This window comes from Telopea speciosissima, chromosome 1 (assembly GCF_018873765.1).
Source record: "Telopea speciosissima isolate NSW1024214 ecotype Mountain lineage chromosome 1, Tspe_v1, whole genome shotgun sequence".
NCBI classification, from domain to species: domain Eukaryota; kingdom Viridiplantae; phylum Streptophyta; class Magnoliopsida; order Proteales; family Proteaceae; genus Telopea; species Telopea speciosissima.
This window is the reverse complement of record NC_057916.1, coordinates 32,712,527-32,739,526: the sequence shown is the minus strand read 5'-3', so window position 1 is coordinate 32,739,526 and position 27,000 is coordinate 32,712,527. Positions and strand designations below refer to the sequence as shown.

Sequence of the window (27,000 nt, the reverse complement as noted above, 5' to 3'; positions counted from 1 at the left end):
AGAGGGGGACAAGTGAGGGGTAGAAGTGTCCAAAGGGGCTAGGGAGAGGGGGGGTGCCACATCAACAGGGGCAAAAGGACATGAGCGTTGTTCAAAAGGAGCTAGGGGAAGAGACAGTAATGAATTTTTCACCCAAAAAAAAAAACCACTTCAATCGAAAGCTGGGAGCCAGTATCCTGGCCAAACCTCTGCTGGGCGCCTTCGGTAGTAGGTGGGTCTCCAGGAGAGCTTAAAATGGAATGATCCATAGCAGTAGGTTCCGCCATCCTCGACCTGCTACGAGGAAGGATATAAAAGAGGAGCTTCTCGAGGTAGGGTTCGAGGTCAGAGTCATTAGACGCTGCAAGGAGGCTGAACCTGTTCTGTCCGCCAAAAAAAGCTGGTTGATTCGACCGAGGCAAGTCCAAGAGGGTCGAAGCCGGTTGAGGTTTGTTCCGGCGAAGGTTCCGGTGAAGGAGCCGAGAGCGAGTCCTGCCTCGAGACAGAGAGCGAGCAATCTGGGGTTGCAGAGGCGCAGCAACATCGCGGCTAGAAGAAGGATCATTGCGGCAGGGAGCAATGACATCGCCAGCAGGGATCTCTTGCGAAGCAGACGGCTGAGCCAGCAACTTGCAGAGGCAAAGGCTGTGACCAAAAGTCTTGCAAACAGAGCACTGTGGAGGCAACCATTCGTAGTGCACTTCCTGCTCAAACAAGTAGTCATTCCCTTCCTTCACGGATCATGGGCGGAGACTTCGACACAGATTCTGGCGTAAACCAATCTGTCCCTTCGCATGGTGCGCAAATCAGAGAACAGGGGCTGCCTAAGAACAGAGCCGACGGAGCTGAGACCTTCCGAACACCAGTAATGAAGTGGCAACCCTGGAAGGGAAATCCAGAGGGGAATTGATGAGGGGTCGACCCGCCAGAGCTGAAGATGGCGATGCCATTGTCTCAGGAATATAGGTTTTTTCCCCACAAGCCATGGTCCACCCTCCAGGGCTCGAGTTTTGTTAGAGGAGGAGGAGAACTTAAACTTAAAGAAGCCATTGTCGAGCAGGGAGATGTCAAGACAGCCCTGAGCACGCCACTGCTTGGAGAGGGAGGCTTTTACAGTATGGAAAGGGGGCCGAGAGCCCAAGAAGTAACCCACAAGGCAGTCCTCCCACGGCTTGGCTTCAGCGTTGTGGATTTTCGGAGAGCAGTGGGCTACCTTGGAAGGACCAACAGTAGTAGGGGCAACGAAGTGGAGAGGGAGACCCTCTGGGCGAGAGCCCGAAGCAGAGGAGAAGAGAGATTTTCAAGAAGGTGAAGGTTGAGCAGGGATATCAGGGAGGGGAGCAGAAGGAGATAAGGGAGGAGGGGAATGAGAGGACATGGCAAAAGGGGGGAGAGGGGCTGAAATTGGTTAAGTCAACCAGAGGAGCCGGCTTCGGAGAAGACCATCGTGATCTCACGTAGTTGACCTCAAGTAGTTGGGAGAATGCTTGATGAGTTGACCAGAACCAAATCGACATGCTCAGTTTAAATCCTTAGTTTTGCTACTAATGGAAAGCAAATTAGTAGTGAACTTCGGAACATGTAACACAGATGAAAGGGTAAGAGATGAAGAACACTGCACGGATCCCTTTCCCGAGATAGGAGAAAGAGACCCATCAGCAACACAAACCTTGCTATGACCAGATAAAGGAAAATAAGTGGAATAAAAAGTAGATGAACTGGTCATATGGTCGGTTGCCCTTGAGTCAATTACCCAAGAATCTAAGTCCCACCAAATGAAATACCTGTGGTAGGTGTATTGGGATTAGTAGGCAAAGATAGAGCTGAGGCAGCCATGAAAGGAGATACAGATGTCAAAGAAGACGTGTCCAAACGAGTCACCATATCCCGCAAATTTTGCAAATCCGCCATAACCTGTGACAGAGAATGATCAAGCTGATCCTCAGTAGTTGCCTGATGAGCACGGGTATTATTGGACCGATTGGAACCACCCCTAACATGCCCGCGAGTATCTGCAGGGCGACCATGAAGTTCCCAACAGCGGTCCTTCGTATGCCATTCCTTCCCACAGTGATCGCATTTAATGGGAGGGCGATCACCAGATGACCAATCAATGCTAGCAGAATGGGAAGAGCCCCCACAGGCAGACTGTGACCCAAAAATAAGAGCCGATCTCTCCTGAGTAACTGGGTGAACCATGGCCATTCGTCGACTGTCCTCAGCCAAAAGGATCGCATAGGCCTGTTCAAGAGTTGGGAGAGGTTCCCGATTCAAAATATTTGATCGGGTATGATCAAACTCAATATTCAGCCCTGCCAAGAAATCAAAGATGCGTAAACTATCTTCCCACTTGTGGTAGGCCGTGGCATCAACATCAATGGTGGCAGTGAAGGTGCCCAGAAAATCCGACTGCTGCCACATCATACACATGGTATTGTAATACTGAGAAAGTATTAACTCCATCTGTTTGGTAGAATGAATTTTTTGACGGAGTTCATAGCATTAGGCAGCTTTCCCTACTTGAGAATAAGTATCTTTGGCTTTCTTTCATATTTTGGCAGCCGAGTTAAGACGAAGGTACCGCCCAGCAATGTCGTGGTCCATTGAATTAACCAGATATGACATGACCAAGAGATTAAAATTCATCCAGCGATCCTGTGCAGAACCAGTCTCAGTAGGCCTGACCGTGGTGCCCGTGATGTAGCCAGACAAGCCACGGGAACCAATCGCAAATAAACAGGAACGAAACCACATAAAATAATTGCTTCCATTCAACTTAATGGTGTTCACAGGAAACGGAACAAAATCACGTTGCGACGAACCAACAAAACCAGAAGAAGCAGAGGTGATCTCCGAGACTCCGAAGCGTCAAGCATGGCTGCTGGAAAAAAATCACAGAACTCAAAAAACAAGGCCTCCAAAAATAATTAAAACATATGGAGAGAAAAAAGGACCCTTAGCGAGAGTCAACTCACCACCAGGGGTGGGAAAAAATTAACGGCAAGGTGAGGGAGACCCTCTCACGAGAAAGGAAGGAAGGCGAGAGGTGGGGGGGCTTACGGTGGAGGCGGAAGAAGGGGGGAGGCCTTGGGAGGGCTGGCGGTAGTGGCAGAAGGGTTGGGAGGGCCTGGCGGGAGGTGGCAGAGGGTTGCTGTGATGGCGAAGGGCTGGCGGAAGGCTGCCGTTGGGGTCGGAGGGCTGGCGGTGGTTGCTGGCCTTAGGGCAGAAACACGAAGGAGAAGAGAGAGAAAAAAGAAAAAAAGGAAAAAAAATTCTAATTCCCATATCCCCGGAATAATTTTAGCTCTGATACCATGTGGAATTCCATGAATACTGGCTTGATCAATGTGATCATAGCCCAGCCTTTATTTATAATATTGAAATCATATGACAAAACTACAACTAAGCAATGTGGGACTAAAACCCACATACAAGAATATCCCCATAGACAGATTTACCCCTGGACCCATATTACAACAGAGACAAAGTTAGAAATAGGGCGTTTGGTGCAAGTTCTGACTCCTTTCCTAGGGCAATAGGACGATCATTAGAGGAAGAAGATTTATTACCTGGTGCTTGAGTTGGTGGGACCGGCTCAAGGAATATAGGTGGACATGGTATGTTAGGGATAGTCTTTTCCTTTCTATGATAGGTGATAAGATCCTTATGTTTAGTGGCAGCATCGATCTCATTAGTTTGCTCCCCCTGAACAGTGTCTTTTTGCTCCCCCTGAAGTCAAACAATGTCTATAATGAACAGAGATAAAGGATTCTCTTCTTCTAGAGTCTCCCCCTGAAGGGAAGATTAGTAATAAGGTTCATCCTCGTGGAAAGTGACATCTATGGTAATAAAAAGCTTGCGAGAGGGAGGATGATAACACTTATAACCCTTTGGAGAAGTGGAATACCCAAGGAAGATGCATTTGAAGGCCTGGGGGTCAAGCTTTGACCGGGAGGGAGTTGAGTTATGAGCAAAGCTAACGCATCCAAACACACAAGGAGGAAGGTGAGAGGCAATATTGGGATCAGGATGCTGACTCACCGGAATCTTGAAGTCCAGAACACTGGAAGGAACCCGATTTATAAGAAAAACAGCAATGAGAACAATGTCACCCCAACAATACTTTAGGACATGCATGGTAAACATTAGAGAGCGCTTGACCTCTAGGAGATGGCGGTTCTTGCATTCTAGAATACCATTCTGTTCCAGTGTGCGAACACAGGAGGTCTGAGAGTGGATGCCATGGATATCAAGGTACTGGAGGAAAGCCTCGGACTTTGTGCGAAGAAGGTAGACCCAGGTTAGTCTAGTACAATTATCAATAAAAGTAATAAACCATTTATACCCACCCCAAGCAATTGTCCTAGAAGGACCCTATAGGTCAGAGTGAATAATAGAAAATGGAATCAAACTTTTCTTATTACTTGGAAAATAGGAAGAGCGTGTATGCTTGGCAAGTTCGCAAAAATCACAATTAAAATGATCCAAGTTACATTGTTTAACCAAAGAAGGAAACAAACGACACAAAATATAAAAGAGGGATGACCAAGACGGCGGTGTTCATGATGCAACCATCGGAAAGCATTGGCTTCTCGAGTAATATGAGCTGAAACTGGTGAGGGAGTTGTAGTGAGACCAAGATTCAAATAGTAAAAACATCCCGCACTCTACCATATCCAATTGTTGCTCCCGTCGCTAGGTCCTGAAAACACAATGGATAGAAAAAAAGTTAACAGAACAATTAAGATCAGTGGTAAGATGATGTATAGAAAGTAAATTGGCATAGAGATTAGGGACATGCAAAACAGAGGATAGAGAAATGGTTGGGGTGCAAGAAATAGAGCCTTTACCAGAAATAGCTGAGAGAACCATCAGCCGCTCGGACCTTGTCCTTACCCAAACAAGGGAGATAAGAAGAATATAAGTCCGAGGAGCCGGGCATATGGTCGAAGGCTTCAGAATGAAGAACCCATGAAGAGCTATATTGGGAGGAGGCCAGAAATATATCTGACTGGGCAAGATGGGAGGTAAGTGAAGTGGAAGGTGTCATGGTAGAAGATGCAATATCCATTTGAGACATCATACGTTGGAGCTGAGTCACAAGTTGTTCTGCAAACATAGATGAAGTACCAGTAACCTCAGGAGTTTTGGTCAAATTAGGCTGAGCCTGAGGACGAGCAGAACCAGCTTTCCCTCCTTTTCCGCCCCCCTTGGGACAGCCATGTAATTTCCAGTAAGTCTCCCTAGTATGACGAGGACGGCCACAATAGTCACATTGTACTGGAGAACGAGTAGAACTAGCCTTACTGACTGAACCAGCACTATCCACAGGTACAGAAGTCTATGGTGGAAACAAGAGTAGACCGAGGAGGTGCAGTAGGAGGCATCATGACAGAACGGCGGTGATCCTCATGCTGAATCATATTATAGGCTTCAAGTAAAGTAGGAAAGGTACTCCTATTGAGAACTTGAATGCGTATCTGATCATACTCTAGATTAAGGCTAGTGAGGAAAGCATTAACTCGTTCCATTTCACGTTCCTCTGCAAATGTAGCTGCATCAACTGGGCTAGTCATAGTGACAGGATGGTAAAAGTCCAATTGACGCCATAATGTCGCCAGAGAAGAATAATAAGCAGACACAGAAAGATGGCCATAGAAACCGTCGGCGATGGCCATAGGACTGCTGGCAGATGGCCAGAGGGGCTGGTGGTGGCAGGCGGTGGCAGTGGCAGACCGACGTGATCGGCACAAAAAGGATGCCCTAAAGGAGGGCAAAAAGGGCCACAGTGGTGGCAGCGACGATACACGGTAGGGCTGCAGTGGTGGGTAGCATGATGGTGGTTAGTGGTCAGTGATGGTTAGCATGGTGCAACATGCATTAACACATGTTCTGTCAACCATGCTGAACCAAGAGGCCGAAGCCTCAGCGGTGGTGGCGGCGGTGGTAATGGCGGACTCTAAAAAAAATTCTCTAAAGGGATTGCGCTCTGATACCAAGTTGAGAGAAAGAGAGAAAAGAGAAAATGATTTGGCTTGTCGATGAGACAGAGGCCTCCATTTTATTTCTAATCTTGAGAATATTACAAATATGGTATGATTGCACAATCACACAATTAATACATTAAACATGTGCATAATAAATTTAGACACTCCAATGTACCTAGTTACATTACACACTTTACCAAGAGAAACAAACCAGAAGAGAACCAAACCAACCAATCTTCAACGCTTCAACAATATCACATCCTAACATCCTACACTGGAAATTGTTGCCACTAGCCATCAGGAGCCTGTACTGTACATTTTAGGGTTTGCCAATTGGGAGACAGGCTGTGCTAGCAGGGAGAGACTGTATACGATGAGCGCAAATGTTTAATTTTGGCCAGTTCGTGATTTGGAATTCTAATGCTGTGATGTCAATACCATTCAATGCATCATCATCAGGTTAAATTTTTCCAGTGATTAGGGTAGATTGTCACCATTAAATTCTGAAGTATCTGTTTTAAATATCTACTAATTAGTTCCTTTTTTTTTGTTGTGTGTGTGTGTGTGTGTGTGTGTAAATGTGAGCCTCTTTTCTATAATTATGAAAAATCTTAGATGTGAAACAACATAAAAATGCACTCCATGTTAGATTTATGCATATGCTTCCTAATTTGGTTTCATTTTATTCATATAGGTGTTGTTCATATCACCTATCAATGGGAAAAGAAAACCACTGGCTGTATTTTCAGATATTGTCAAAGAAGAACGGACGCCTCAAAAACTAGAAATTCCAGTAAACATTGGTGAGTCTACAGACTATGCCTTGGAAGTAAAAAAGGTACGGCATGAGAATACTGTGCCGCGGCCTTCTAAAGCAGGTTCCAAGGTATGATTTTGCTCAGTGATAATCACTCCTATGCCAGTAGAATTAGGAAGAATTTTTTCACGCTGAATACGAAGTTTTCATTTCACGTGCAGGCTTCAGATTGGAGTTTAGGACCAAAAGAATGCATACTAATGCTTGGGTGGCGCCAAGATGTTAGTGAAATGATTCATGAATATGATAATTATCTTGGGCCTGGAAGCGTAGTGGTATGCAGCAGTATCTCTTTGGCAATGACACATAAACTGTTTCTTTGTGATTTTTTAGCACAATTGTATTAGTGCATCCCTGCATGCATTTTCACTTTAGAGGTTTCCATTAATCGGTTTCTTCATATCTGCTAGATATAACTTCTAAATTGTTCCACCGGTGATGCACCATGTAGAGTGCCAAGTTGAGGACATTGGGACAGGTCAGCAGACAGAGTGGGAAAGAAATGTGAGATATTAGGACATCCAAGTGAATCCATGAAAGGATTTGATAGACTGTAAAAGGGGTTCATTTGAATGGTTTTGCCGTGTAGAAAAGGCTAGTAATCACCATAGTTGTCATGGCGCTGCCATGGCATCCTGGCGCTGGAGAAATGTGCATATCAACCAACACCATGGCGTCCCTATTTCCCTAAATCTCCTATTTTAGCCTTGGTTTTTGAGTTTTTTCTTTCTGGGCGGTACTACCAGATTCTGGAAAGCCATCATAGAATCCTTACACACACATCGACTGGTTCTGAGATTTGTTCCATAAGTTCTTTGCTCTTGGGCGATCCATACCTGGAAGTTTCATATCCAGAAGTCTCTCTTTCTATGAGATTCAAATTTTCGAAATAACCTGCAACTAAGACATCCGCCAGATCTGATTTCAGATCTCACCATTCGGTTGCCAGCAGAATTTTGGGGCTATTTCTTGTTGGGATCGGCAGACCTTGGCGCTGCGATTTTGTTCCAGAAATTGCAGGGAGAATCATCTTCAAAAGAAGGAGTTTCCTTTCCTCTGCTGGAACTACTCCAGTTCACCGCCTCTCTTTCTATCGTGTTATTGCAAGGTTGAAGAAGGCATATTAAGTCTTTAAAATTGCAAGTAACGACAATTTATATTATTTACACCCCCTATATTCTCTATTGCTATTCTGTTTAGCCCATTCAGTTTTCTCTTTAACTCCATTAAATTACAGTTCTGCCACTCCTTTACAACTTCAGATTAATTACAATTCTGCCATTGCTCTTATAAATCTTGATTTATCTACTAGTTTGCCAGTCAATTACAATTCTGCCATGGTCGACATGATCGATGGCGGGCGATGTGTCGATATATCGATCAGACACTCCTCCACCGACTTGGATCACCGTGATGCCGTGACAACTATGGTAATCACATCATTGAGGAACCATCCACATTAATGAGGAGATAGACCTTGATAGAATTGGAAAAGCTGAACAAGTTCAGTGTGGTGAAGCCCACATAGTAGGTACAGGCTAGGATGATATGCCTCTTTGAATAAAATTAACATAAAATGGAGGTTCAGGTGCAGAGAACACTGAGATGGCTGATGATCTTTTCATCTTTCCGTCCTCTCAAGATATTTTTTTTTTGGTGAATATGTATATATTACCAAACCCCAGGAGGGGGGCAGGAGGAAAAGGGAAAGGGGGGGGGGGATGTACAAGGGGATAAAAGGGGGGGGGGGGGGAGAGAAAAGTCAAGTCCTCCTTAGACTAGAAGGGGACCGCAACAAACTGCTATCCAGACCCTAGGTAACAACAATGTGCCTGTTCCTTGGGGTGTCCATGAAGGAACGGTGAGGGATAGTACTGATCTTAGAGGAAACTTCGAAGGAGATGTCTTTCCAAATCAAGTCGAAAGATCTAGATTTGGAAGTCCATCTCCTAAGATTCCTCTCCATCCAAATATGATGAACAATCGCGCCAAAAACAAGTTTGCCAATACTGTCACAGATGGTGCTGCCTTTAAAAGCTGTGGTCAACCAGATGCATTCTTGGTCAAATGGAAGGTGTCTCCTACTACGGTACTAGATGGAAGAAAGGGCTTTTTTCCAAATGGTAGAAGAAAAGGGGCAAGCAAAGAAGAGATGTGTAGTGTCCTCAAAACCGTTCCAGCAAAAGGTGCAAGAGAGATGGACGGGGATGTGACGGTGCAGGAGAAAGGCTTAAGTAGGGAGGCAAAGGTGAAGCGATCTCTAGGTTGTAAGGCTATGGCGAGGGATGGAGCCTTTGAACCAGACTAGGTTATGCCAGGGGGCGGGACCGGAAGGGTTACGGACAAGGTTCCAAGCTGATCTAGTAGTAAAGCGACCAGAGGGGGAGGGAAGCCAAATTTTCTTGTCCCTAAGGCCAGGAGTGGGAAGGTTAATGGCGGGGAGGGAAGGCCAAATTTGGGAAAGGATAGAGGGAAGGGGAGAGGGAGGGGACCAGGAACCAAACGAAATGATGAGGGACAAGGGGGCAGATTTGGGGATGCCAGAAGAGTAGACGGCTCTAGGGCCAAAGACATTGTAAAGGATGCCTAAGGGATGCCAAGGGTCAAACCAGAGAGAGGTAGAGGAGCCATTAGCAATGGCGGTGGATAGAGGGAAGGCCAAATTTGGGAAAGGATAGAGGGTAGGGGAGAGGGAGGGGACCAGGAACCAAACGAAATGATGAGGGACAGGGGGCAGATTTGGGGATGCCAGAAGAGTAGACAGCTCTAGGGCCAAAGACATTGTAAAGGATGCCTAAGGGATGCCAGGGGTCAAGCCAGAGAGAGGTAGAGGAGCCATTAGCAATGGTGGTGGAGGTGGCTGTAAGAGCAAGAGGCCGGAGAAGGAGAATCTTACGCCAAACCCAAGACGCATCAGGGCGAAGAGGAGCAGTCCAAATAGAATCGTTCTTAAGAAGATGGGAGTAGACTCAGTTGACCCAGATGGAGTCGTGCTTGGAAGAGATTTTCCAGATGAGTTTGAGGATTTCGGCAATGTTAGAGTTCTGAATGCGGTGAATGCCTAGGCCTCCTTCTGCCTTGGGAAGACAGATGGATTTCCAGCTGATTGGATGCAAGAATTTAGAGGTTTCTTTCCCTTTCCAAAGGAAAGCACAGAAGAGGCTCTCAATAGCTTTGATGGTGGCTTTAGGGATGGCGAAGATGCCACACCAGTAAATGTAGGAAGATTGGAGGACCGATCTGATATATTCAAGCCTACCCGCATAGGATAAGAGTTTGCCTTTCCAGAGCTGGAGGCGCTTGTGGATATTATCAAGCATGGGGGTGCAATGATGGTTGGAGAGTCTGACGGGGATGAGCGGCAGGCCAAGATATTTGACAGGAAGGGAGCCGAGAGAGAAGCCAGTGAGGCGGAGAAGGGTTTCTCTCTCAGTCTCAAGGATCCCAGCGAGGAAGAGTTTGGATTTAAGGAGGTTGATACGGAGCCCAGAAAGGTCCTCAAAAAGGCGTAGAGAGGCCATGATGGCAGCAATTAAGGAGGGGGTGGCCTTGGAGAAAATCATCAGATCATCAGCGAAGGCTAGGTGGGTAAGGTTGATGTGCTTACACTTGGGGATGGGGGAAATGAGATGGAGATCAGTTTTGGATTGGAGGCTCCTAGAGAGGACTTCAAGGGAGAGGGAAAAAAGGAAGGGGGGAGAGGGGGCATCCTTGGTGGATGCCAACCGAGGACTTGAAGTACCCGGTAGGGGAGCCGTTGACAAGAACAGAGTAGGAGGGGGAGGAGATGTAGGCATGAATCCAGCGCACAAAAGCATTAGGGAATTCCATATGGGTGAGCACGTTGCAAATGAAGTCCCAACGGATGGAATCAAAAGTTTTGTCCAGGTCAATCCTCATGAGAGCAGCAGGGGAATCGGATTTGCGATAAAAACCATGAACAATCTCAGAGCAGAGGATGATATTGTCCGCGATGCTCTGGCCCGAGATGAAAGCGGATTGATTAGGGCTGACCAGATCAGAGATGACTCGCTGGATCCTATTGGCGATGAACTTGTAAAGAAGGTTACACAATGAGATGGGACGGAAATCAGACAGGGAGGAGGCTCCTTCCAGCTTGGGGATGAGACAGAGGAAAGTTTGATTGATCTGAGCAAGTTGACTGGGTTTGAAGAAGAAACTGCGGATGGCTTTGAAGAGTTCTCCTTTGATTGAGTCCCAGCAACTGAGAAAGAAACCCATACTAAAGCCATCAGGACCAGGGGCTTTGTTGGCTTTATGGGAGAGAATGGCATTGGAGATTTCGTCATCCGAGGGGATAGACAAAAGGAAATCAGAAAGAGAAGGGGGAACAAATTTGTTGATAAGATTAGGGGGAAGGGTGGAGACGGGGTGTGGAGAGGGATTAAAAAGAGAAGAGAAGAAGGAGATAGCTTCGGCCTTGATCCCGGAGACGGATGAAATAGGGGTCCCATCAGAAGAGATGAGTTGGGTCATAGAGTTGGAGCTAAGCCTGGCTCGCAGAGAGCGATGGAAGAAGGTAGTGTTCGAATCTCCCAACTCGAGCCACTTGATTCTGGATTTTTGGCGCAAAAAACTTTCTTCGAGGAGGGAGAGAGAAGGGAGCTCCTCGGAAAGCTTTTTCTCCTCCAAAGCAAGATCCTGAAGAGAGGGATCTTGTTGGAGGGAAGACTGGAAACGGGCTAACTCTGATCGGCAGGAGGAGAGGCGGGAAGGAATGTTGCCAAAAGTGGCAAGATTCCAACGCTTGAGGGCCGCTTTGGTGCGACGAAGTTTGGAGGTGAAGGAGAAGGCGAGGAGGGGAAGGGAGGGGTAATGGACGGGCGGGCGCCAGACTTGAAGAACGGTGGTATGGAAGTCGGCATGGGAGGACCACATGTCGAAAAATTTGAATGGCTTAGGGCCAAAAGAAGAATAGGGCTGGATGAGAATGTGGCAAGGACAGTGGTCGGATAAGCCCTGAGGGTGGAAAGTAGCATGGGAGTGAGGAAAGGTAGAGAGCCAGGCGTCATTAATGAGGAGGCGGTCAAGCTTACAAGCAACTCGCTCAGGGCCAATCCTTCTATTGTGCCAAGTAAGAGGAGAGCCTGACCACCGAAGGTCGTCAAGACCGAGGTCTTCAATGCAATCATTGAAGGAGTTGACAGAGGGGAGGTCAATGGGGCGGCCTCCAAATTTTTCCGATTGGAATCTAACCACATTGAAATCACCGCCCACTCCCCAAGGGAGGGAGTTAATCCCTGATTTGAGGAGAGTGAGGTCATTCCAAAGGGCTAAGCGATCAGCAGCCAAATTGCAAGCATAGACCACGGTGAGGAAGATGGAGGAGGGGGAGTTAGGGAAAGAGAGATGGAGGTGAAGGAGTTGGGAGGAGGAGTGAGAGATGGAAATATGAATTTTGGAGGGATTCCGGAGAATCCAGATATGACCATTAGGAGAGTGGGTGTAGTTAGAAAGCAAGGACCAAGATGGGGCTATAGAAGCTGCTATACGGGAGGAATTCTCTTGGAGGACTCGGGTTTCCAGGAGAGCGCAAAAAGAAGAGTGAGAGGCATTGATGAGCGATCTAATTTCATGGTGCTTGGCTAGGGAATTCAGGCCCCTAACGTTCCAAATGAAACTAGTGGACATGACTAAAGGGTAGGGGGCAGGGAGGACCTAGGGGGGAAACTCCGGTATTGTCTACAGGAGAAGACAATAGCCGGGTCACGAACATAAGGGCTCTAAGGGGGGAGGGTCTAAAAAGACCAAGGGGCTGGGGGGCGAGCAGCGGGTAAAGGCAAAGGCTTCGAGATAACTAGAGGAGCAAGAGGGGGGTCATCAGGAAGGGTGGGGAAGAGGGAGTCAGAAGTGGACCGGGTTAAGAGAGGCGGGTAGTTGAGTCAAGGAGATGGGCTAAGAGGAGATGAGCAGGGGGTAATGATGGGAAGATTGTAGGCAAAATAGGATTTGAAGGGGGGAGAAGGGTTCGGTTGAGAAGGGAAGAAAGCACGAAGGTTGGAGTGGGTGGGCTTAAAGGGAATGGGTTTAGAGGAGTAAGAGGAGGTTTTAAGGGTTTTGGAACAGTTGGCTTTGGACGAAAGGCTGGGCTTGCTAGGTATGGGTTTAGAGGAGGTATTAAGGGCTTTGGGATTGGTCGATTTGGTGGAACGGGTGGGCTTGAGGGGATAGGGACAGATGGGCCTAGAAGGGGAGGTATTAGTGGAGGATAAAAGGCCTTTGGGACAGGTGGGCCTAGGAGAGGGGATGGTGGAAGAGGGTGAATGGGCTTGAGTGGGCATGGGCCCGAAGGGTGAAAAAGGGGATTGCAACGAAATTGAGGGCTCAGATGCTGGTGGGCCAAGAAGCAAAGGGGAAGTGGTTTTAAGGCTGGAACTTAAGTTGAGAGGACACATGGCAGCGGATGAGAGAGTGGGATCAGGGGGGTGAAAGGAGGGGGATTAGGAAGCAAGGGGAGTAATTGGGAATAAGGAAAAGGTGGAAGGGGAGGGGATCTACAAAAAGGGGAAAGGGGTTGTAGGGGGGAAAGCAAACCTGACGAAAGCTCTGGAGGCGAGCTTCCAGCTCCAAAGAAGGCACCGTTTAACGAAACTTCGAGGGCAGCGACATCGTCAGCAGCAGGGGAAGCTTGAAGCGGCAAGACTTGGTTCAGGTGTTTAGTGATGGAGACAGATCTTGACGAAGATCTTCCACGATCAACAGAAAAGGCCTCACAGTCCTGGGAGCTCATGGCAGGCTCAAGAGACATCAAAGTGGAAATCGCTTCAGCCGAGGAGCTAGCAGGGGTTGGTGAAGAGCTGGAATTAGCCAGACCGGATAGCTTGCAGGCCAGCAAAGAGGGCAGGGGAGCAGACTGCAGCGGCTCTTTTTCTCGAGAAAGCAGCGCAGATCGACATAGAGCTCAGGGGCGCAACAGGTTCCTCAGAGCAGGCTAACGTCAGGTCAGCTCTTCCAGTAGTCTTCTCCGGCAGGGCTACATGTCGACGAAAATTTTTGCGCCGGCGGGAGGACTTGCATCGACGGGTGGTGGATCTTCCCCGAGAATTATGGTCTCCAGAAAGAGGAAGCTACGGAATTGCGGGATCATCAGAGATGTGCGAGACGACAGTAGGATCATCAGGCGAGAGTGCGAGACTTCAGTCAAAGCAGGAGCTGTGGGTGCAGCTTCAGTCTGAACAGTAATTTCAGGGGTATCACCGTGAGGAACTTCAAGGGCTTTCCCTGAGCAGGGCACGGAAAGGTGGCCAATGACTTTACAATCAATGCAGTGAGGCGGCAACCAGTCGTATTTCACAGGCTGTTCGAAGCTGAAACCATCATCCTCCACGATGGTGATGGAGGAGGGAGGGGGGCAAGCAGCAGAAATGTCGACGCAGATATGGGCGAATGATAGTCGGAGCATCTTGGAAGTGCGATCATCTGAATAAAGCGGTACACCAATGACCGAGCCAAGCTGGCTGAGACACTCTTGGCTCCAATAGTGCAGCGGGAGACCAGGGAAGCTGATCCACAAGGGAATGGTGCTGAGGTCGACCTTGTGGAGCTGAATGAAAGGAGTCCATTGGCGAAGGAAAATTGGTTTAGGACCAACCATCCAAGGGGCAGCAGCAAGGGCTCGAGCTTTGACATCGGAGGAGTAAAGTTTGAAGATGAAAACTCCATTATCAAGAAGGAAGAGGACTAATTCTCCAAGAGCTTTCCATTGCTTGGAGAGGGAAGCTTTGACGACATTGAAGGGGGGTCTGGACCCAAGGAAATGACCTACAAGACAGTCATTCCATTTGTGGATTTCAGGGGCTAGCAGGCTGTTTGGACAGTGGGCGAAAGTGGCGCCATTCTCGGAAGAAGGTGGGACAAAGTGTAGTGAAGTTGCAGAGGAGGATGAGTCACGGTGGAAGAGGTGGTTTGCCCAGTTGTTTGCATGAGAAGGAATGGCAGAAGGAGAGGCAGTAGTAATGGTGGATGAGGCGGGGGGAGGTTGAGTGGAGGGGGTGGTAGAGGTGGTGGAGGGAGGTGGGGTGGCCGGAGAGAGTGGCACTACCATCAGCTAGAGAGTGTGATAAACAAAGCCTTTGTCTCAAGATATTTAAGCAGTCATTTCCTCTTATTTGGAATATCTCTTGGGTTTTCCTCATCTAAACTGTTGAACCATTTCCTAGGTTTTCATTTAAAACATTCATGGGAGATGCTGTTTTGTTTGGAATTTGCTTCCATTTGATTCTGCCAGAGGGCATGCACCATGGGGGATTGATCTGAATTGCAATTATCTAGAGCCAATTTAGTACCCAATCCTCAAAACCTTGAGTGGACATTTAACATTTAGGTGAATTTTATGTTATAGAGAGATGTAGATGCTTCATTTCCTATTGTTAGGCTTTGAAAGAAATTCAAGATATTACTCTGTCACTCTTTGAGAATGGGCGGCAGGCTATTTTTAAGTGTTTCTCAAAAACCAAGAAATTTTGATGGATAAGTGTAGCCTTGATTTTAACATAAGAGAACGAGGATGTAAATCTTCTTTTGGCTTGGTCAGCAATCCTTTTGTAATTTAGAGGGATCAGATATTTTGTTTTCTTACATATAATGGGAGGATATTAGTTTGCTAGGTTCCCTGGTGTTTAGTTCTTTCTTAGCTGATCATTCTGCTGTTTGGTAAGTTTACTAGTACTATTAGTCTATTATTGGGTGTTTTGGTTTGCTCTTAGGGCCTTTTTGGTATCATTTTTCATTTTGTTTTTGGCATATTTTAAAAAAATCATTACTGAAAACCATTTTGATCAAAAAATAAAAACTGTTTGGTAATTACTAAACAAAATAGATTGCAGAATGAAAAATAAGTTTGGTAACTACCTAGGTGTAAATAATTTTTATAACATTTTTGAACAAATGGACCCAAGTCATGGAAATTCAGCATTGAAATTAGGCTTTTTTTTTAGAGAAATTGGCCTAAAGCCCATATATATTTTAGTGGTAGGTGAAGAAATTCGCCCATCACCCATCTTCTTTCCCAAAATCAACTCTAAACCATAAGGGATGGGGATTCTTCTCTTGAAAGGAATCTGCACACTACAACCAATGAGAGGTTGGAAAATGGTATCATCTATATGGATCCTACATGGGCCCCACATGGTCAGAATATGAGAGAGAAATGTTATAGCGAGTCCCATTGTTTATTATATGAGGAGGGTACAAAGGAATCTGTACAAGGGCAATGTAGCAACCTTTTTCCCAGATATATATTACTTTTTTAGAAGACGTCCATCTATAGCATTTTTTTAATGAAATGAACACAAACCACGGATTGGGACATACTCCAAAGTACACAAAGCAGGTCCTACTGATTGTTAAAGTGAGCAAAAAATTGCATAAAATATTCCATCCATAATAGTTTTTAATAAAGTCATGCTGAAAAGTGCATGAAAAATTAAAAATATAATTCTATCAATTATAACATTTAATAAAACCATACCAAATAGTTATTAGAAAAATAAATAACGGATTAGACAATCTGCTCATCTTCAATCCTGATAGGCTTCCTTGATCTGATTTGCAATGTGTTTCTGATATGCTTCCCATTGTTGTTGCTGCGTGTGATCTTCCACATTTGCAATGTCCAAGACCTCGTCATCGTCACCAATTGTTGTTGCTGCGTGTGACCTTCCACATTTGCAATGTTCAAGACCTCGTCATCGTCACCATCACTATCACTGTCTTCATTTTCATCATCAAACTCTCCCCTCTCTACTTTTTCAAAAAGCCAATCTGATGCCGCTTGCTTTCTAATAAAGTTGTGTATAGCTACACAAGCAATCACTATCAAAACTTGTGTTTTGAACTTATATGGTGGCATTATCTTTAAAATAGGGAAGCGCTTCCTCAAGACGCCAAATGATCTCTCAATAACGGTTCTTAATGACGAATGTGTAAAATTAAATAGCTCATTTACTCCTTGTTGTCTACGCTTAAAATCTGGTTGATGATATTGAACATTCTTGATAGGAGCCATATAGCCAATCGTATGTGTGTATCCAGAATCAACAAGATAGTATTTTCCTACACAATAAGATTAACAATTAAAATTTTAACGAATCACCTAGAACTAAAAATCTTAATAACAACTATACAATAAAAAATATGAAATGTTACCTGGTGGCGGATGGGGGAAGTTCAGACGAGGAGTGCAGATAGCTTCCCATAATATCCGATTGTCATGTATTGTTCCCATCCAACCAACCCAAAGAAAGGTGAAGCACATATCAAAGGAACATGCAGCACATACATTTTGGGTAACTTCATTTTTTCTACCAGATCTATATGGTACTTGTTTTGCAACTGGAATTGTTGCACTTATGTGTGTTCCAGCTATTACTTCAATGCAATTGGCAAAAAATGGATAATACTTTCGATTGGATTTGATTTGAGGTGGTGTTTCCTCAAATGAGGGTGGTTGTACCATTTCTCTAGAAAATGTTTGTAGTGCTGCCAATACATTATGGAAGTGACGGCTCACTGTTTCACCTGAATGTTGAAAGCATTCTTGGATGACATCATTTCTTATATTCTGAGCCATAACAAATATTGCCATTGAGTGACAATTGTTCCTTCACTGTGGTGTTCTTTGTGTTTGCCATTAAACACCTCTCTTTTAATGCACTTACCAAACTAGTGAAATGCTCCCTAGAGATACGGAATAGTCTTCGAAACCTTTTAGGATGTTTATCCAGGCTTAACATTTCAAATATCTAAGCATGTCCTGTGAGTTGCCGTGTGTGCATTGGTTGTTTTGTAATTCAGGAACTGATCTCATCAGCATTGTCGTCATCAATGTTGTCATGAATTCTCTTCTTATGCTTCAAATGGTGATGTACACAACCAATGATAAGTGGCAACAATGAGCCCTCATTGAGAAATATTATTTCGTCGTCAATATCCATAGCAACTGATCATACATAATAATTCAACTTTTAAAATTCAAAATGATAAAAGAAAAACCCACACACATTCTAATAAAAACAAAGGCGCAAAAAGTCAAAATGCAATAAGAAAAACGTAAACTATTTTTTATTAAAAAGAGAAAGCTACACATCAGACCAAAAACCAAATAAAATCCTTGGGAAAAGAGAAAGAAAAAGGCGCAAAAAGTCACTAGTATGTTTGATTAACTAACTGCAATACCTTCACCGGAAATCTAAGGTTAATGAGTGAGAGAAAGAGAGAGCACAAGCATCATATTGCAAGGGGGCATTCTTGAGAGTACTCCCATTTTCAATCATTTCCCCTCACACTATCTATTTCAAAGGGCAATTTAAGATTCAATTTTTGAAGCAAAATCCACCAATCTGTGCCACTGCAGCCACCATTGTATGATGATCTGAGGGGGTAATAAAGCTATCTAAACGCCAAACTACATATTATATATGATGATCTGAGGGGGTAATAAAGCTAAAGCAAAAGAAATAAACTTAGAAAGATCGAACAAACAGGAAAGAGGAAGAAAGTTTGAAACATTTCAAATGAAAATCGGATTTGGGACTGCAGCCACCATTTGCTGTGTTTTCCCTACTACAGCCAAAGGAAATAATGAGAGAGAGAGAGAGAGCACAAGCACAAAAAGTATATTAAAAAAAAAAAACTACCACAAGATTTGGGACATCCGTAAGCACTCCTCCTTATCTCTATTCTTATGCCTCAAGAAGTGGAGAAGTTTGAAACATTTCAAATGAAAATCAAGCATCTGCTGTGTTTTCCCTTCGACAGCCAAAGGAAATAATGAGAGAGAGAGAGAGTTACCTGAAGGGAGTTACAGATCAACGAAATAATGAGTCGCGAAATGAGCGAACAAGAGAGGGAGAGAGCCGCAGGATGAGGTTTTGTGAGTACAGAGCAGTAGAATGAGCTTGGAGAGGCAAAAAACTGTAGGATGAGGGAGGTAACAAGTAGGTTTTCTAAAATAAAGGTTGTTTTACCATTTTACCCTAAAAAAGTACCATTAGAAGCACCTCCCACATAAGTTTGCCGAAAAATTGACAAAAAATGGTTTTTGCCCATAATCCATAATAGACTCTTGAGTCCATTATCATTTTGGGGGTGTCTCCATTTATTTTAAATAAAAACAAGTTTCAAAAATGATTCCAAACACATGAAAAAAAAGAAAAATTGTCAGAAAATTAAAATAAAAAATGATACCAAAAAGACCCTTAATTAGTTCGGTCCTATTGTGTAGTTGAGTGTGTCTTCCCTTACTGATAAATGTTAGAAGTGAGAAATATCTACTGTCATATTATGGTGTTGAGAGCTTTCAGAGGATATAAGAATTGTCTTTTCTATAATGGCAGCACCACCTTCCAGTCTCATGTCACACACACTTTCAGTCCTCCACTCCTTTACCAGTGTCTGTACAGAGTTGGCAACCAAATGTTGAGATAATAGAAGATAATTTAAAATCCTGAATGCCCAAGCTGTCCTGAGGATAACTACTATATTTCACAATTTAAGAGCTTGGTCTGCTGCAGGTTTACTTGTAGGCGCAACCCTAAGCTATTTTGTTGAAACTGATATTTTTGAGATAACTGTCAAGATGTTTGTGTTAGAGTTTATGTAATAAGGGTACTTTTGGAACTAGATTGTTGTCTAGTTGCCTTATACTGTAATTTTCCTTTTTGGCCTTTTACCTCCCTAGGGAGGTGTATGTATTTCCTTTCATATTATTAGTGAAGTAATATAGGTGTGGTGGAGACAATACTCCAACACACAACATTCCACTGAACTCAGTCTCCTCTATTTCTTTGTGTTCTTTTTCTTCTACTACTTCTCTCTCTTCTTCTCTCATCTTCTTCCTTCTTCCTTCTTCCTTTCTCTTATTCATCTCCTAAATTCTAACTGTTTGCATCAGACTAAAATCTTCATATTTATGGAAACTACACAGAATGGTTATATATATTCAACCTGCATAAATACAGAGTCATAAATTTATGCTTCATTTTGTTTGACTAAATTTTGCAGGAAATATTATCAGATGTGCCTCTGGATGAGAGAAATAAGGCCCCTAAAGTTTCTGGCTACAGTAAACTGAAACACATCCGCGTTTCTCATAGGGTAATGTATACTTTTTTCTATTAGAATAATCTCATATTATCTTACAAGAAAACTGATTTGTTTCTTTAATTATTCCATATATTTCTAATGTTGCAGGTGGGAAATCCCATGCACTATGAAACCTTGGAGGAAGAAATATTGAATATTCAAAACTCTTTTCCAAATGGAGAGAATTTTTCAATTGTTGTAATATCAGATAGAGAGTGGCTTCTTAGAGGTAATAATGTATGACAATTGAGTTGTCTAAGAGTTACCTTTGACTGACTATTCTCCGTGCAGATCCATCCAGAGCAGACAAGCAGTCTGCATACTCTCTCCTTCTCGCTGAAAATATCTGCAACAAACATGGTGTTAAGGTGAGTATTTTTCTTGAATTAGTAAGACATGCTGTGTTTTCCAGATACAGCAAGGACACAGCATTTTAAGTATCTGAATTGATACAATGCAATTTTTTATTAAACAAGTATAAAGGATACAAGGATTAAATGCTTCCAGTTCTACTGAACAAGATGAGGTAGTCATCTTGAGGCAATCTCTTTTGTTAACAAAGAGATATGACTTGTGTATGGTGTTTGGTACTTAATAATGTAGTGTTCCACGGTTACAGATCCTATTTTGAAGAGTCTAGATGATAGAGGCTGACCTCTATTCTGAGTGAATAATGATGGGAAATCCAATGAGTAAATCATTATCTTGTTGAATAACTGCCGTATTGGGCAACTTATGATACAATTGACCTTGAACCACAGCTTTGCAGTTGGTTGGTAATGTAGACCTCCGAAGTGGTCTATAACATTTTGAGTTGATGAAACTGGTCTTCCAAGATCAACTCTGATAACAAGTTATTTAACATAAAATTATTAAGGATTTTATTGGGGGGAGAAGAAGAAGAAGAAGAGAATGAGGATTTAGAGGATAATAGGAGAACCTACAACCTTTCTGTCTCACACTTTATACATATTAGTATACTTGGGATCAAAATGAGTATCGGAAATGACCTGTAGCAAATATATATGTCATGATTCCAAGGTTCAAAAACTCGTCTTGACCAGGCCGAGATCTCCGCGAGTTTGTGCATTTTTATTTTTTTTTTTTGGGTTTCGGAATGATGTTTCGGAGGACAAATGACCATAGTTGGCTCCGAAACTTTAAGGGAAGCTTGTTTTAGGCTTAATAAAATATTTGAATCTTCAAAATTAAAAAAAAAAAGCACCGAATTTGGTGTTTTGGATTTGCACCTGTGATTGGCAGTAAACGTCGAACCCTTAATGCAATATTTGCGTATTCTACACATTGTTTGAGTGATATGAGACATAATTGGCAAGTAAAATAAGTAAATTATGCAATAATGGATGAACACACAATACTGAATAATTATCTAAGAAATAGTTAAAGACTTAAAGTTTCTATTACAAACTATAGTGAATACCTAAGTCGTAGACACCATTCTCCCAAGTCCCAAGTCCCAACAAGTGACTGCCTATTGATATGAACTATGATTATCATGGTCCGATGGACACCCTAGTCTTACACCCTAGGAAAATCAATTATTTTACCAGAAAAATAAAAAATAAATTTATAAACAGAGAGAAAAAATTTTTGACACCGTGAGTTCATTGATCGGCCTCCGGTGTGTAACATATAAAAAAATCTACTCCCATACAGCAAGTATTTATCATATTTTTTTCGAAAAAATAGTTTTTGTGAATAGTAACTTAATGTAGCCAAATATTCCACAATAGGAATCAATCGATCTCTTCGTAGTGATGAGGCAACCCTCAATAGTGTATAAATTGTATTGAGTGATGATGTGGCTAAAAAGTCAAGAAACAAGGGTTTCCCCCCTTCTCTACACAAAAAACCCTTTTTCTGTCTAGACAATTCGAAATTTTGAATCTTGGCTCGAGTTGGGGCTCTTTTATATAGTGGAATGTAGCAGTATTCTGATATTTCAGTGAGGCGGTATTTTGTACCGAAATTTTTGAAACACTGCACGTTTGAAGTTTCGTATATAATCTCATCTCAAGGTGCTTGAGATCCTCGAATTATTCAAAATCTCACTGAGATCTCGGCGAGAGTTTTGAACTAAGCATGATTCCCAGATTATGGTTGCAACATCCAATGCATATGGCTTTTAACACTAATATTGCATTAATAAAACGAGCAACACTTGTGATCTATCTGTTCCTGGCTGAGGTGACAACTATGCTTTGGCTTTAAGAAATTCAACAAATGTATAAATTAAGATCAATTAAGAAGTGTGTACCTTTAAGAGAGTTCTGGATGATTTTTTTAAACTGGATTTCTCAATGACCTCAAAACTCAATGAATTGTTTAAGAATTAATGATGTGGGAATGCATGTAAAAAAATGCATATCCAGATCCTAAAGATCCCGCCATGTTACCTGCTGTAATATGACCTGTCATGGCTACAGATATGATCCAGTTTAAGCATTACCCAGATGTTTTCCTGTGGGATTTTACTGAACTTTGGAAGAAAAAAAAAATTTGAGGTTTAGAGGTAGTAAAGATAATCTGTTATTAGAGATTGGGTCATATATTCATAATCAAAAGGTGAATGAAAGAGGGAAAAAGGATAACTCCATCATCATCAAAGGAGCTTCATCCCAACTACTTGAGGCTAAGCTAGATAGTTCCCGTTTCCTCATCCAATTATATTTATGTTTATATCCTGCACTACAGTGTCTGGCTTTTAAATTTCTCCCAGTACATCTATGCATATTTTCTGTTACACATTTTGAGTCTTTCACCACTCCTTAAGGAGCTTCGGATCTCCAGTAAAGGTGCTTCTGTACTGCTCACTAGTCCGCATTGCATTGACCTGACCACCTTCGGTGACTCTTTGCTATTTTGGTGTCTAATTCTTATACTGTGGAGTCAGAACATCCCTGACAATAATTTGAAATAAGAACTAAAAAGAGAAGCAGAAAAGTAAGAGAAGGAAGAGAAGAAAGAGGAGGGAAAAAGGAGATCAATAGGGATAAGATACACCTAATCAACTCTGCACATCTATTAATATAATAAATCAATGTAGTCTATTGATTACAGAGATACCCTTGTACGGACAATTAGTGACAGAAATACTCCTCTGTACTTAATACAATATTCGAATGGTATCAGAACTCTCCAAACAATGATTTTTCTGCCCATTTATTTTCTGCTATTGATTTTTCCCAATAGAGATCAAGTTCTTCAATCTTGTTGATTAGTAGGGTCTTTTTAACTCTATGATTTGATTGTTTCAGTGTTGCAACCATGTTGGTGGCAATTTTTGTGGTGGTGGTTAGCATCTAAACTACTTCCCTAGTTATTCTGAAGTTTGAAATGATGGTGGATCAGATGCTGTGGAGTTCTTGTGTGCTGCTAGCCTGTTACAATTGACTGCGCAAGCTGGTTTCCTGACCTGCTGAAGTTGATTGAAGAATAGAAGGATATTCTTTGGTTTATAATTGTTGAGAAAAATCCCATATTGACTAACTCTAGGACCTTCATTACTTAATATATCAGTTGTCTTCTCCACCAAACAGTTTAAGCTTTTGGGTTGGACACCTCAACATGGTATCAAAGCCACCAGGCCCGTACGGCCACCAAAAAGAGGGTCATAGTAACTCTGGGACCTTGGGATGACTTCATATATATACAAGTTGGGCCTCTCCACCTAACACATAAGCTTTTGGGTTGGATAATTCAACAATAATGTCTTTCAGCAGTCTCTCCAGATCAGTGACAATTGGCTCTAGTGGGCTGTGATGCTTTTCTGCTGCTGTTTTTGACGTGAATTGTTGTGTTGAAGTGGAAGTGTGCTCTCTGTGCTGCTGTTACATTTAGTTTCTTCCCTAGCGCTAATTGTTTGTCCATTGGTTTTTTGTGCCTGATAAGTAAATTGATATCTGTCTCTGGCCCTCAGAGTCATTGGACTTATCACAGCCCACACCAGTCTACCTGTTCTTGGTGATATCTTGCTGGTCTGAAAATGTCAGACAAAAAAGTTCTTGTAGCTGACGATGTTAATGTTCAATCACCTCCATTAATTATATGTTCCATTCGTTGTGACCACAAGTATTTCATGTTTGCTTTTGTGCAAAAGGAAAGTTGCAAAATCTTGGCTCTGGTCCCATGTAACTAAATCAGATCATTCCAAGCAAAAACCTGAAATAAAGAAAGAAAAAAAAAGCGAAAGAGAAAAGTAAGAGAAGAGAACAATCATGGGGGAAAAGGAGATCAATGGGGAAGACGCACACCAAAATTAACTGCACCTATTAATATAATAAATCGATTTAGAAGTGCCCTTGTACATGTGGCAGAAATACCCCTTCATACTTCGTACAATATTCTCCACAATTATTCAGCAGCATGTGCATAAACACAGTCTTGGAGTTCAAGTTTCTGATAATTAAACCATAGTAATCCCTGAGAACTGGCAACCAGCTTGGGAAATTTTATTCACCCCAGGAGCATCTCTAGTTTTAATATTCTTAAATAGTCTTTCCTTGGTAATCTTATTTATGATTTGTCATTAAGATGAAGAAATTAGATTTCAGAACTCCAAGTTTATAACCACTAGAATATTTCATTTTTCCTATTGTTTAGACCTCCGAGACTTCATTATTCTTCTTTATTTTGTTAAGCAAACCTTTTTTTGAAAAGCTGTAGAATAAATGAATTGCAGGTGCAAAACCTGGTTGCAGAAATTGTTGACATGAAATTGGGCAAACAAGTAATGCTTCCTATCACTGACTGAACTTTTCTATGTTGTTTTTATTGTGAATGTGTACACTTACTAGCTAAATGGATCTGTCCTTTATGATAATATTGTAATAAATATTTTTTTATGCTCACAGATTGCAAGAATTAAGCCATCCCTAACATACATTGCAGCAGAGGAAGTAATGAGCCTTGTAACTGCTCAAGGTCTAGAGTTTTATACTTTCTGCTAGCTGTTATAAAATTTATATCTGAAGAAATCAGTTTTGATTGAGTCAGTTTGTGAATGACAGTGGCAGAGAATGGTGAACTGAATGAAGTATGGAAAGACATTCTTAATGCAGAGGGAGATGAAATATATATAAAGGTAAATGGCTTGCCATAATTTCACTGTTCCAGATTGTTGCTGTGCTGAAAGATGTAAAGAAAATGATAGCTGAGGATATTTTCGATATTCTCACCCACTTAGAATTGTACTGCAGTTGAAAATGGGAGGAAGAAATGCTGGGGCCTGGGCCCAACATTAAATATGATTTACTTAGAAGCATGATCTTAAAGAGATTAACCTGATCTGGTCATAGTGTGGGGACTTCCCTGAATTTGAGCACATCTCTTACTCTTGAAATTTTGATTTCACAATGTAAGAGGGGGTATCATTCCAATCTCCTGACACTTTGTTTCTGTAGTGGAGAAGAAATCCCCATATATCTCTCATTAATATGTTAGAGAAGTCCTAAAGCAAGATATAAGATACGATCTGAAACTGCAATCTCCTAGAACATCCTACCCTGCTTAGGAAATTTCAGTGCTGACTGCTGAGGATTCATGGACTGACTGGGATTTGAATCCTGACCTCTCACCTGTTAGACCTTTTGGTCCCTTTCCCATCCAAAATCACCATCGGTTTGGGGAGGGGGGGGGTTGGAGTAGAAGGATTCCTTGTGTAATATATAACATTATTTGAATAAGGAAACCAGTAAACTCAGATCACTAGTACAGATCAGTTATAGTAAATTTGGCCTATATATATATATATACACGGGGAAAAAGAGGTAAGATAATCTGTTCCTACTATATAGTTGCTGGAAAAAATAAAAAAGCATATCATTATGCTTTCAATAATTGTGATGGGGAAGCACTTTTAATTGTGTATGACAAGGTGCTGCCCCCCCCATTTCAGATTTTTCCATTCATGCTAAGTACAACATACACCTCTGATGCGTGCACCCTAGAGCCACTCCGAAGTCTATACCCTGGCTTACTTTGGAACTGAATTATCCCATTGCTTCTCCTGCTTCTGCTTCTCAGCACATATGACCAAATTATTAGGTTACAGTCTTATCCGTTGGTTGTTATCTTGCTGTTGAATTACTACAAGGTTATTTTCTCCGTTGAATGAGGAAGGTTGTCTAGCAGCTATCTGATGCCATGTGGGGACTTGATTTTGTGATTTTGACAATTGGATATATATGGTCATTAGCCAAATTTAGTGGCCCTCTCGATAGCATGGCCCACACTATGTCGGGCTCTTCCACTTGTGTCTCAGCGGTCCAAATATCTTCGACGAAACTGACTTTTCAACCCCCTTTGCGAACATTTCCACATGTAGTTTGACTCTAAGCAGAAACCTGATATGTGGTTATAATATGACATGGACGAGGTGTCCAAGAAGTTCCAACAAAAACCAAACTGCTATATTGTGCATTATCTACCCGACAAAGAAATCACTCCCTTATTACTATTGCTACTATGGTTGTCATTATGATCATCAATACTTCATTGTATCACTTGCATGTCATTTTAAACCAAATAAGAAGCAACTCAGGATTTTCCACAAGTTTTACCTCTGCACAACCTTATACGTGTTTCTGCTGATTAGGATATTAGCCTTTACATGAAAGAAGGGGAGAATCCATCATTTTCTGAACTCTCTGAAAGAGCGAATTTGCGGCGAGAAGTTGCAATTGGCTATGTGAAAAATAATAAGAAGGTATTCTATTTTCATTTTCAACTCATTTTGAAATGGTTTCTTTTCTCATCCATACATTGTTCATTGCAGGTTATAAATCCAAATCCCAAATCAGAGCCTCTTTCTCTTGGAATGACAGACTCACTAATTGTAATCTCTGAACTTGAGGGGGAACAACCCATAATTGTATAGATATACATTTTATTCATTATTGTTCACTTTTCCTTTTTCATACTTTCAAAAGCCTTTTTCCTGTTCTCCATTTTTGGCAGTGTGGTGATGTGTTCTTGTGAACACATGAACGATCCTAGATTAAAAAACAGAGGTTTTTTCCAGGATTATTAATAAAATCTGCAGAGATGTCAACCAATCAACTACTAAAATTTTCAGCAAAGTAAAGTTGCTTT

General features: G+C 42.5%; 1 protein-coding gene across 5 annotated transcripts in view; it reads left to right on the top strand.

Annotated features, from left to right (window-relative positions):
- The window catches only part of LOC122669976 (putative ion channel POLLUX-like 2), a 162,851-nt gene extending 135,851 nt beyond the window's left edge, over positions 1-27,000 (top strand). For all 5 annotated transcript variants that reach the window (XM_043866924.1, XM_043866918.1, XM_043866909.1 and 2 more), the window contains 10 exons: positions 6,661-6,852; positions 6,945-7,058; positions 19,807-19,899; positions 19,996-20,116; positions 20,179-20,255; positions 24,590-24,637; positions 24,762-24,831; positions 24,918-24,991; positions 26,504-26,614; positions 26,684-27,000. In XM_043866924.1, coding sequence (XP_043722859.1) covers positions 6,661-6,852; positions 6,945-7,058; positions 19,807-19,899; positions 19,996-20,116; positions 20,179-20,255; positions 24,590-24,637; positions 24,762-24,831; positions 24,918-24,991; positions 26,504-26,614; positions 26,684-26,785 — 1,002 coding nt within the window. In that variant the 3' untranslated portion in view covers positions 26,786-27,000. The remainder of the gene's footprint in view (positions 1-6,660; positions 6,853-6,944; positions 7,059-19,806; positions 19,900-19,995; positions 20,117-20,178; positions 20,256-24,589; positions 24,638-24,761; positions 24,832-24,917; positions 24,992-26,503; positions 26,615-26,683) is intronic.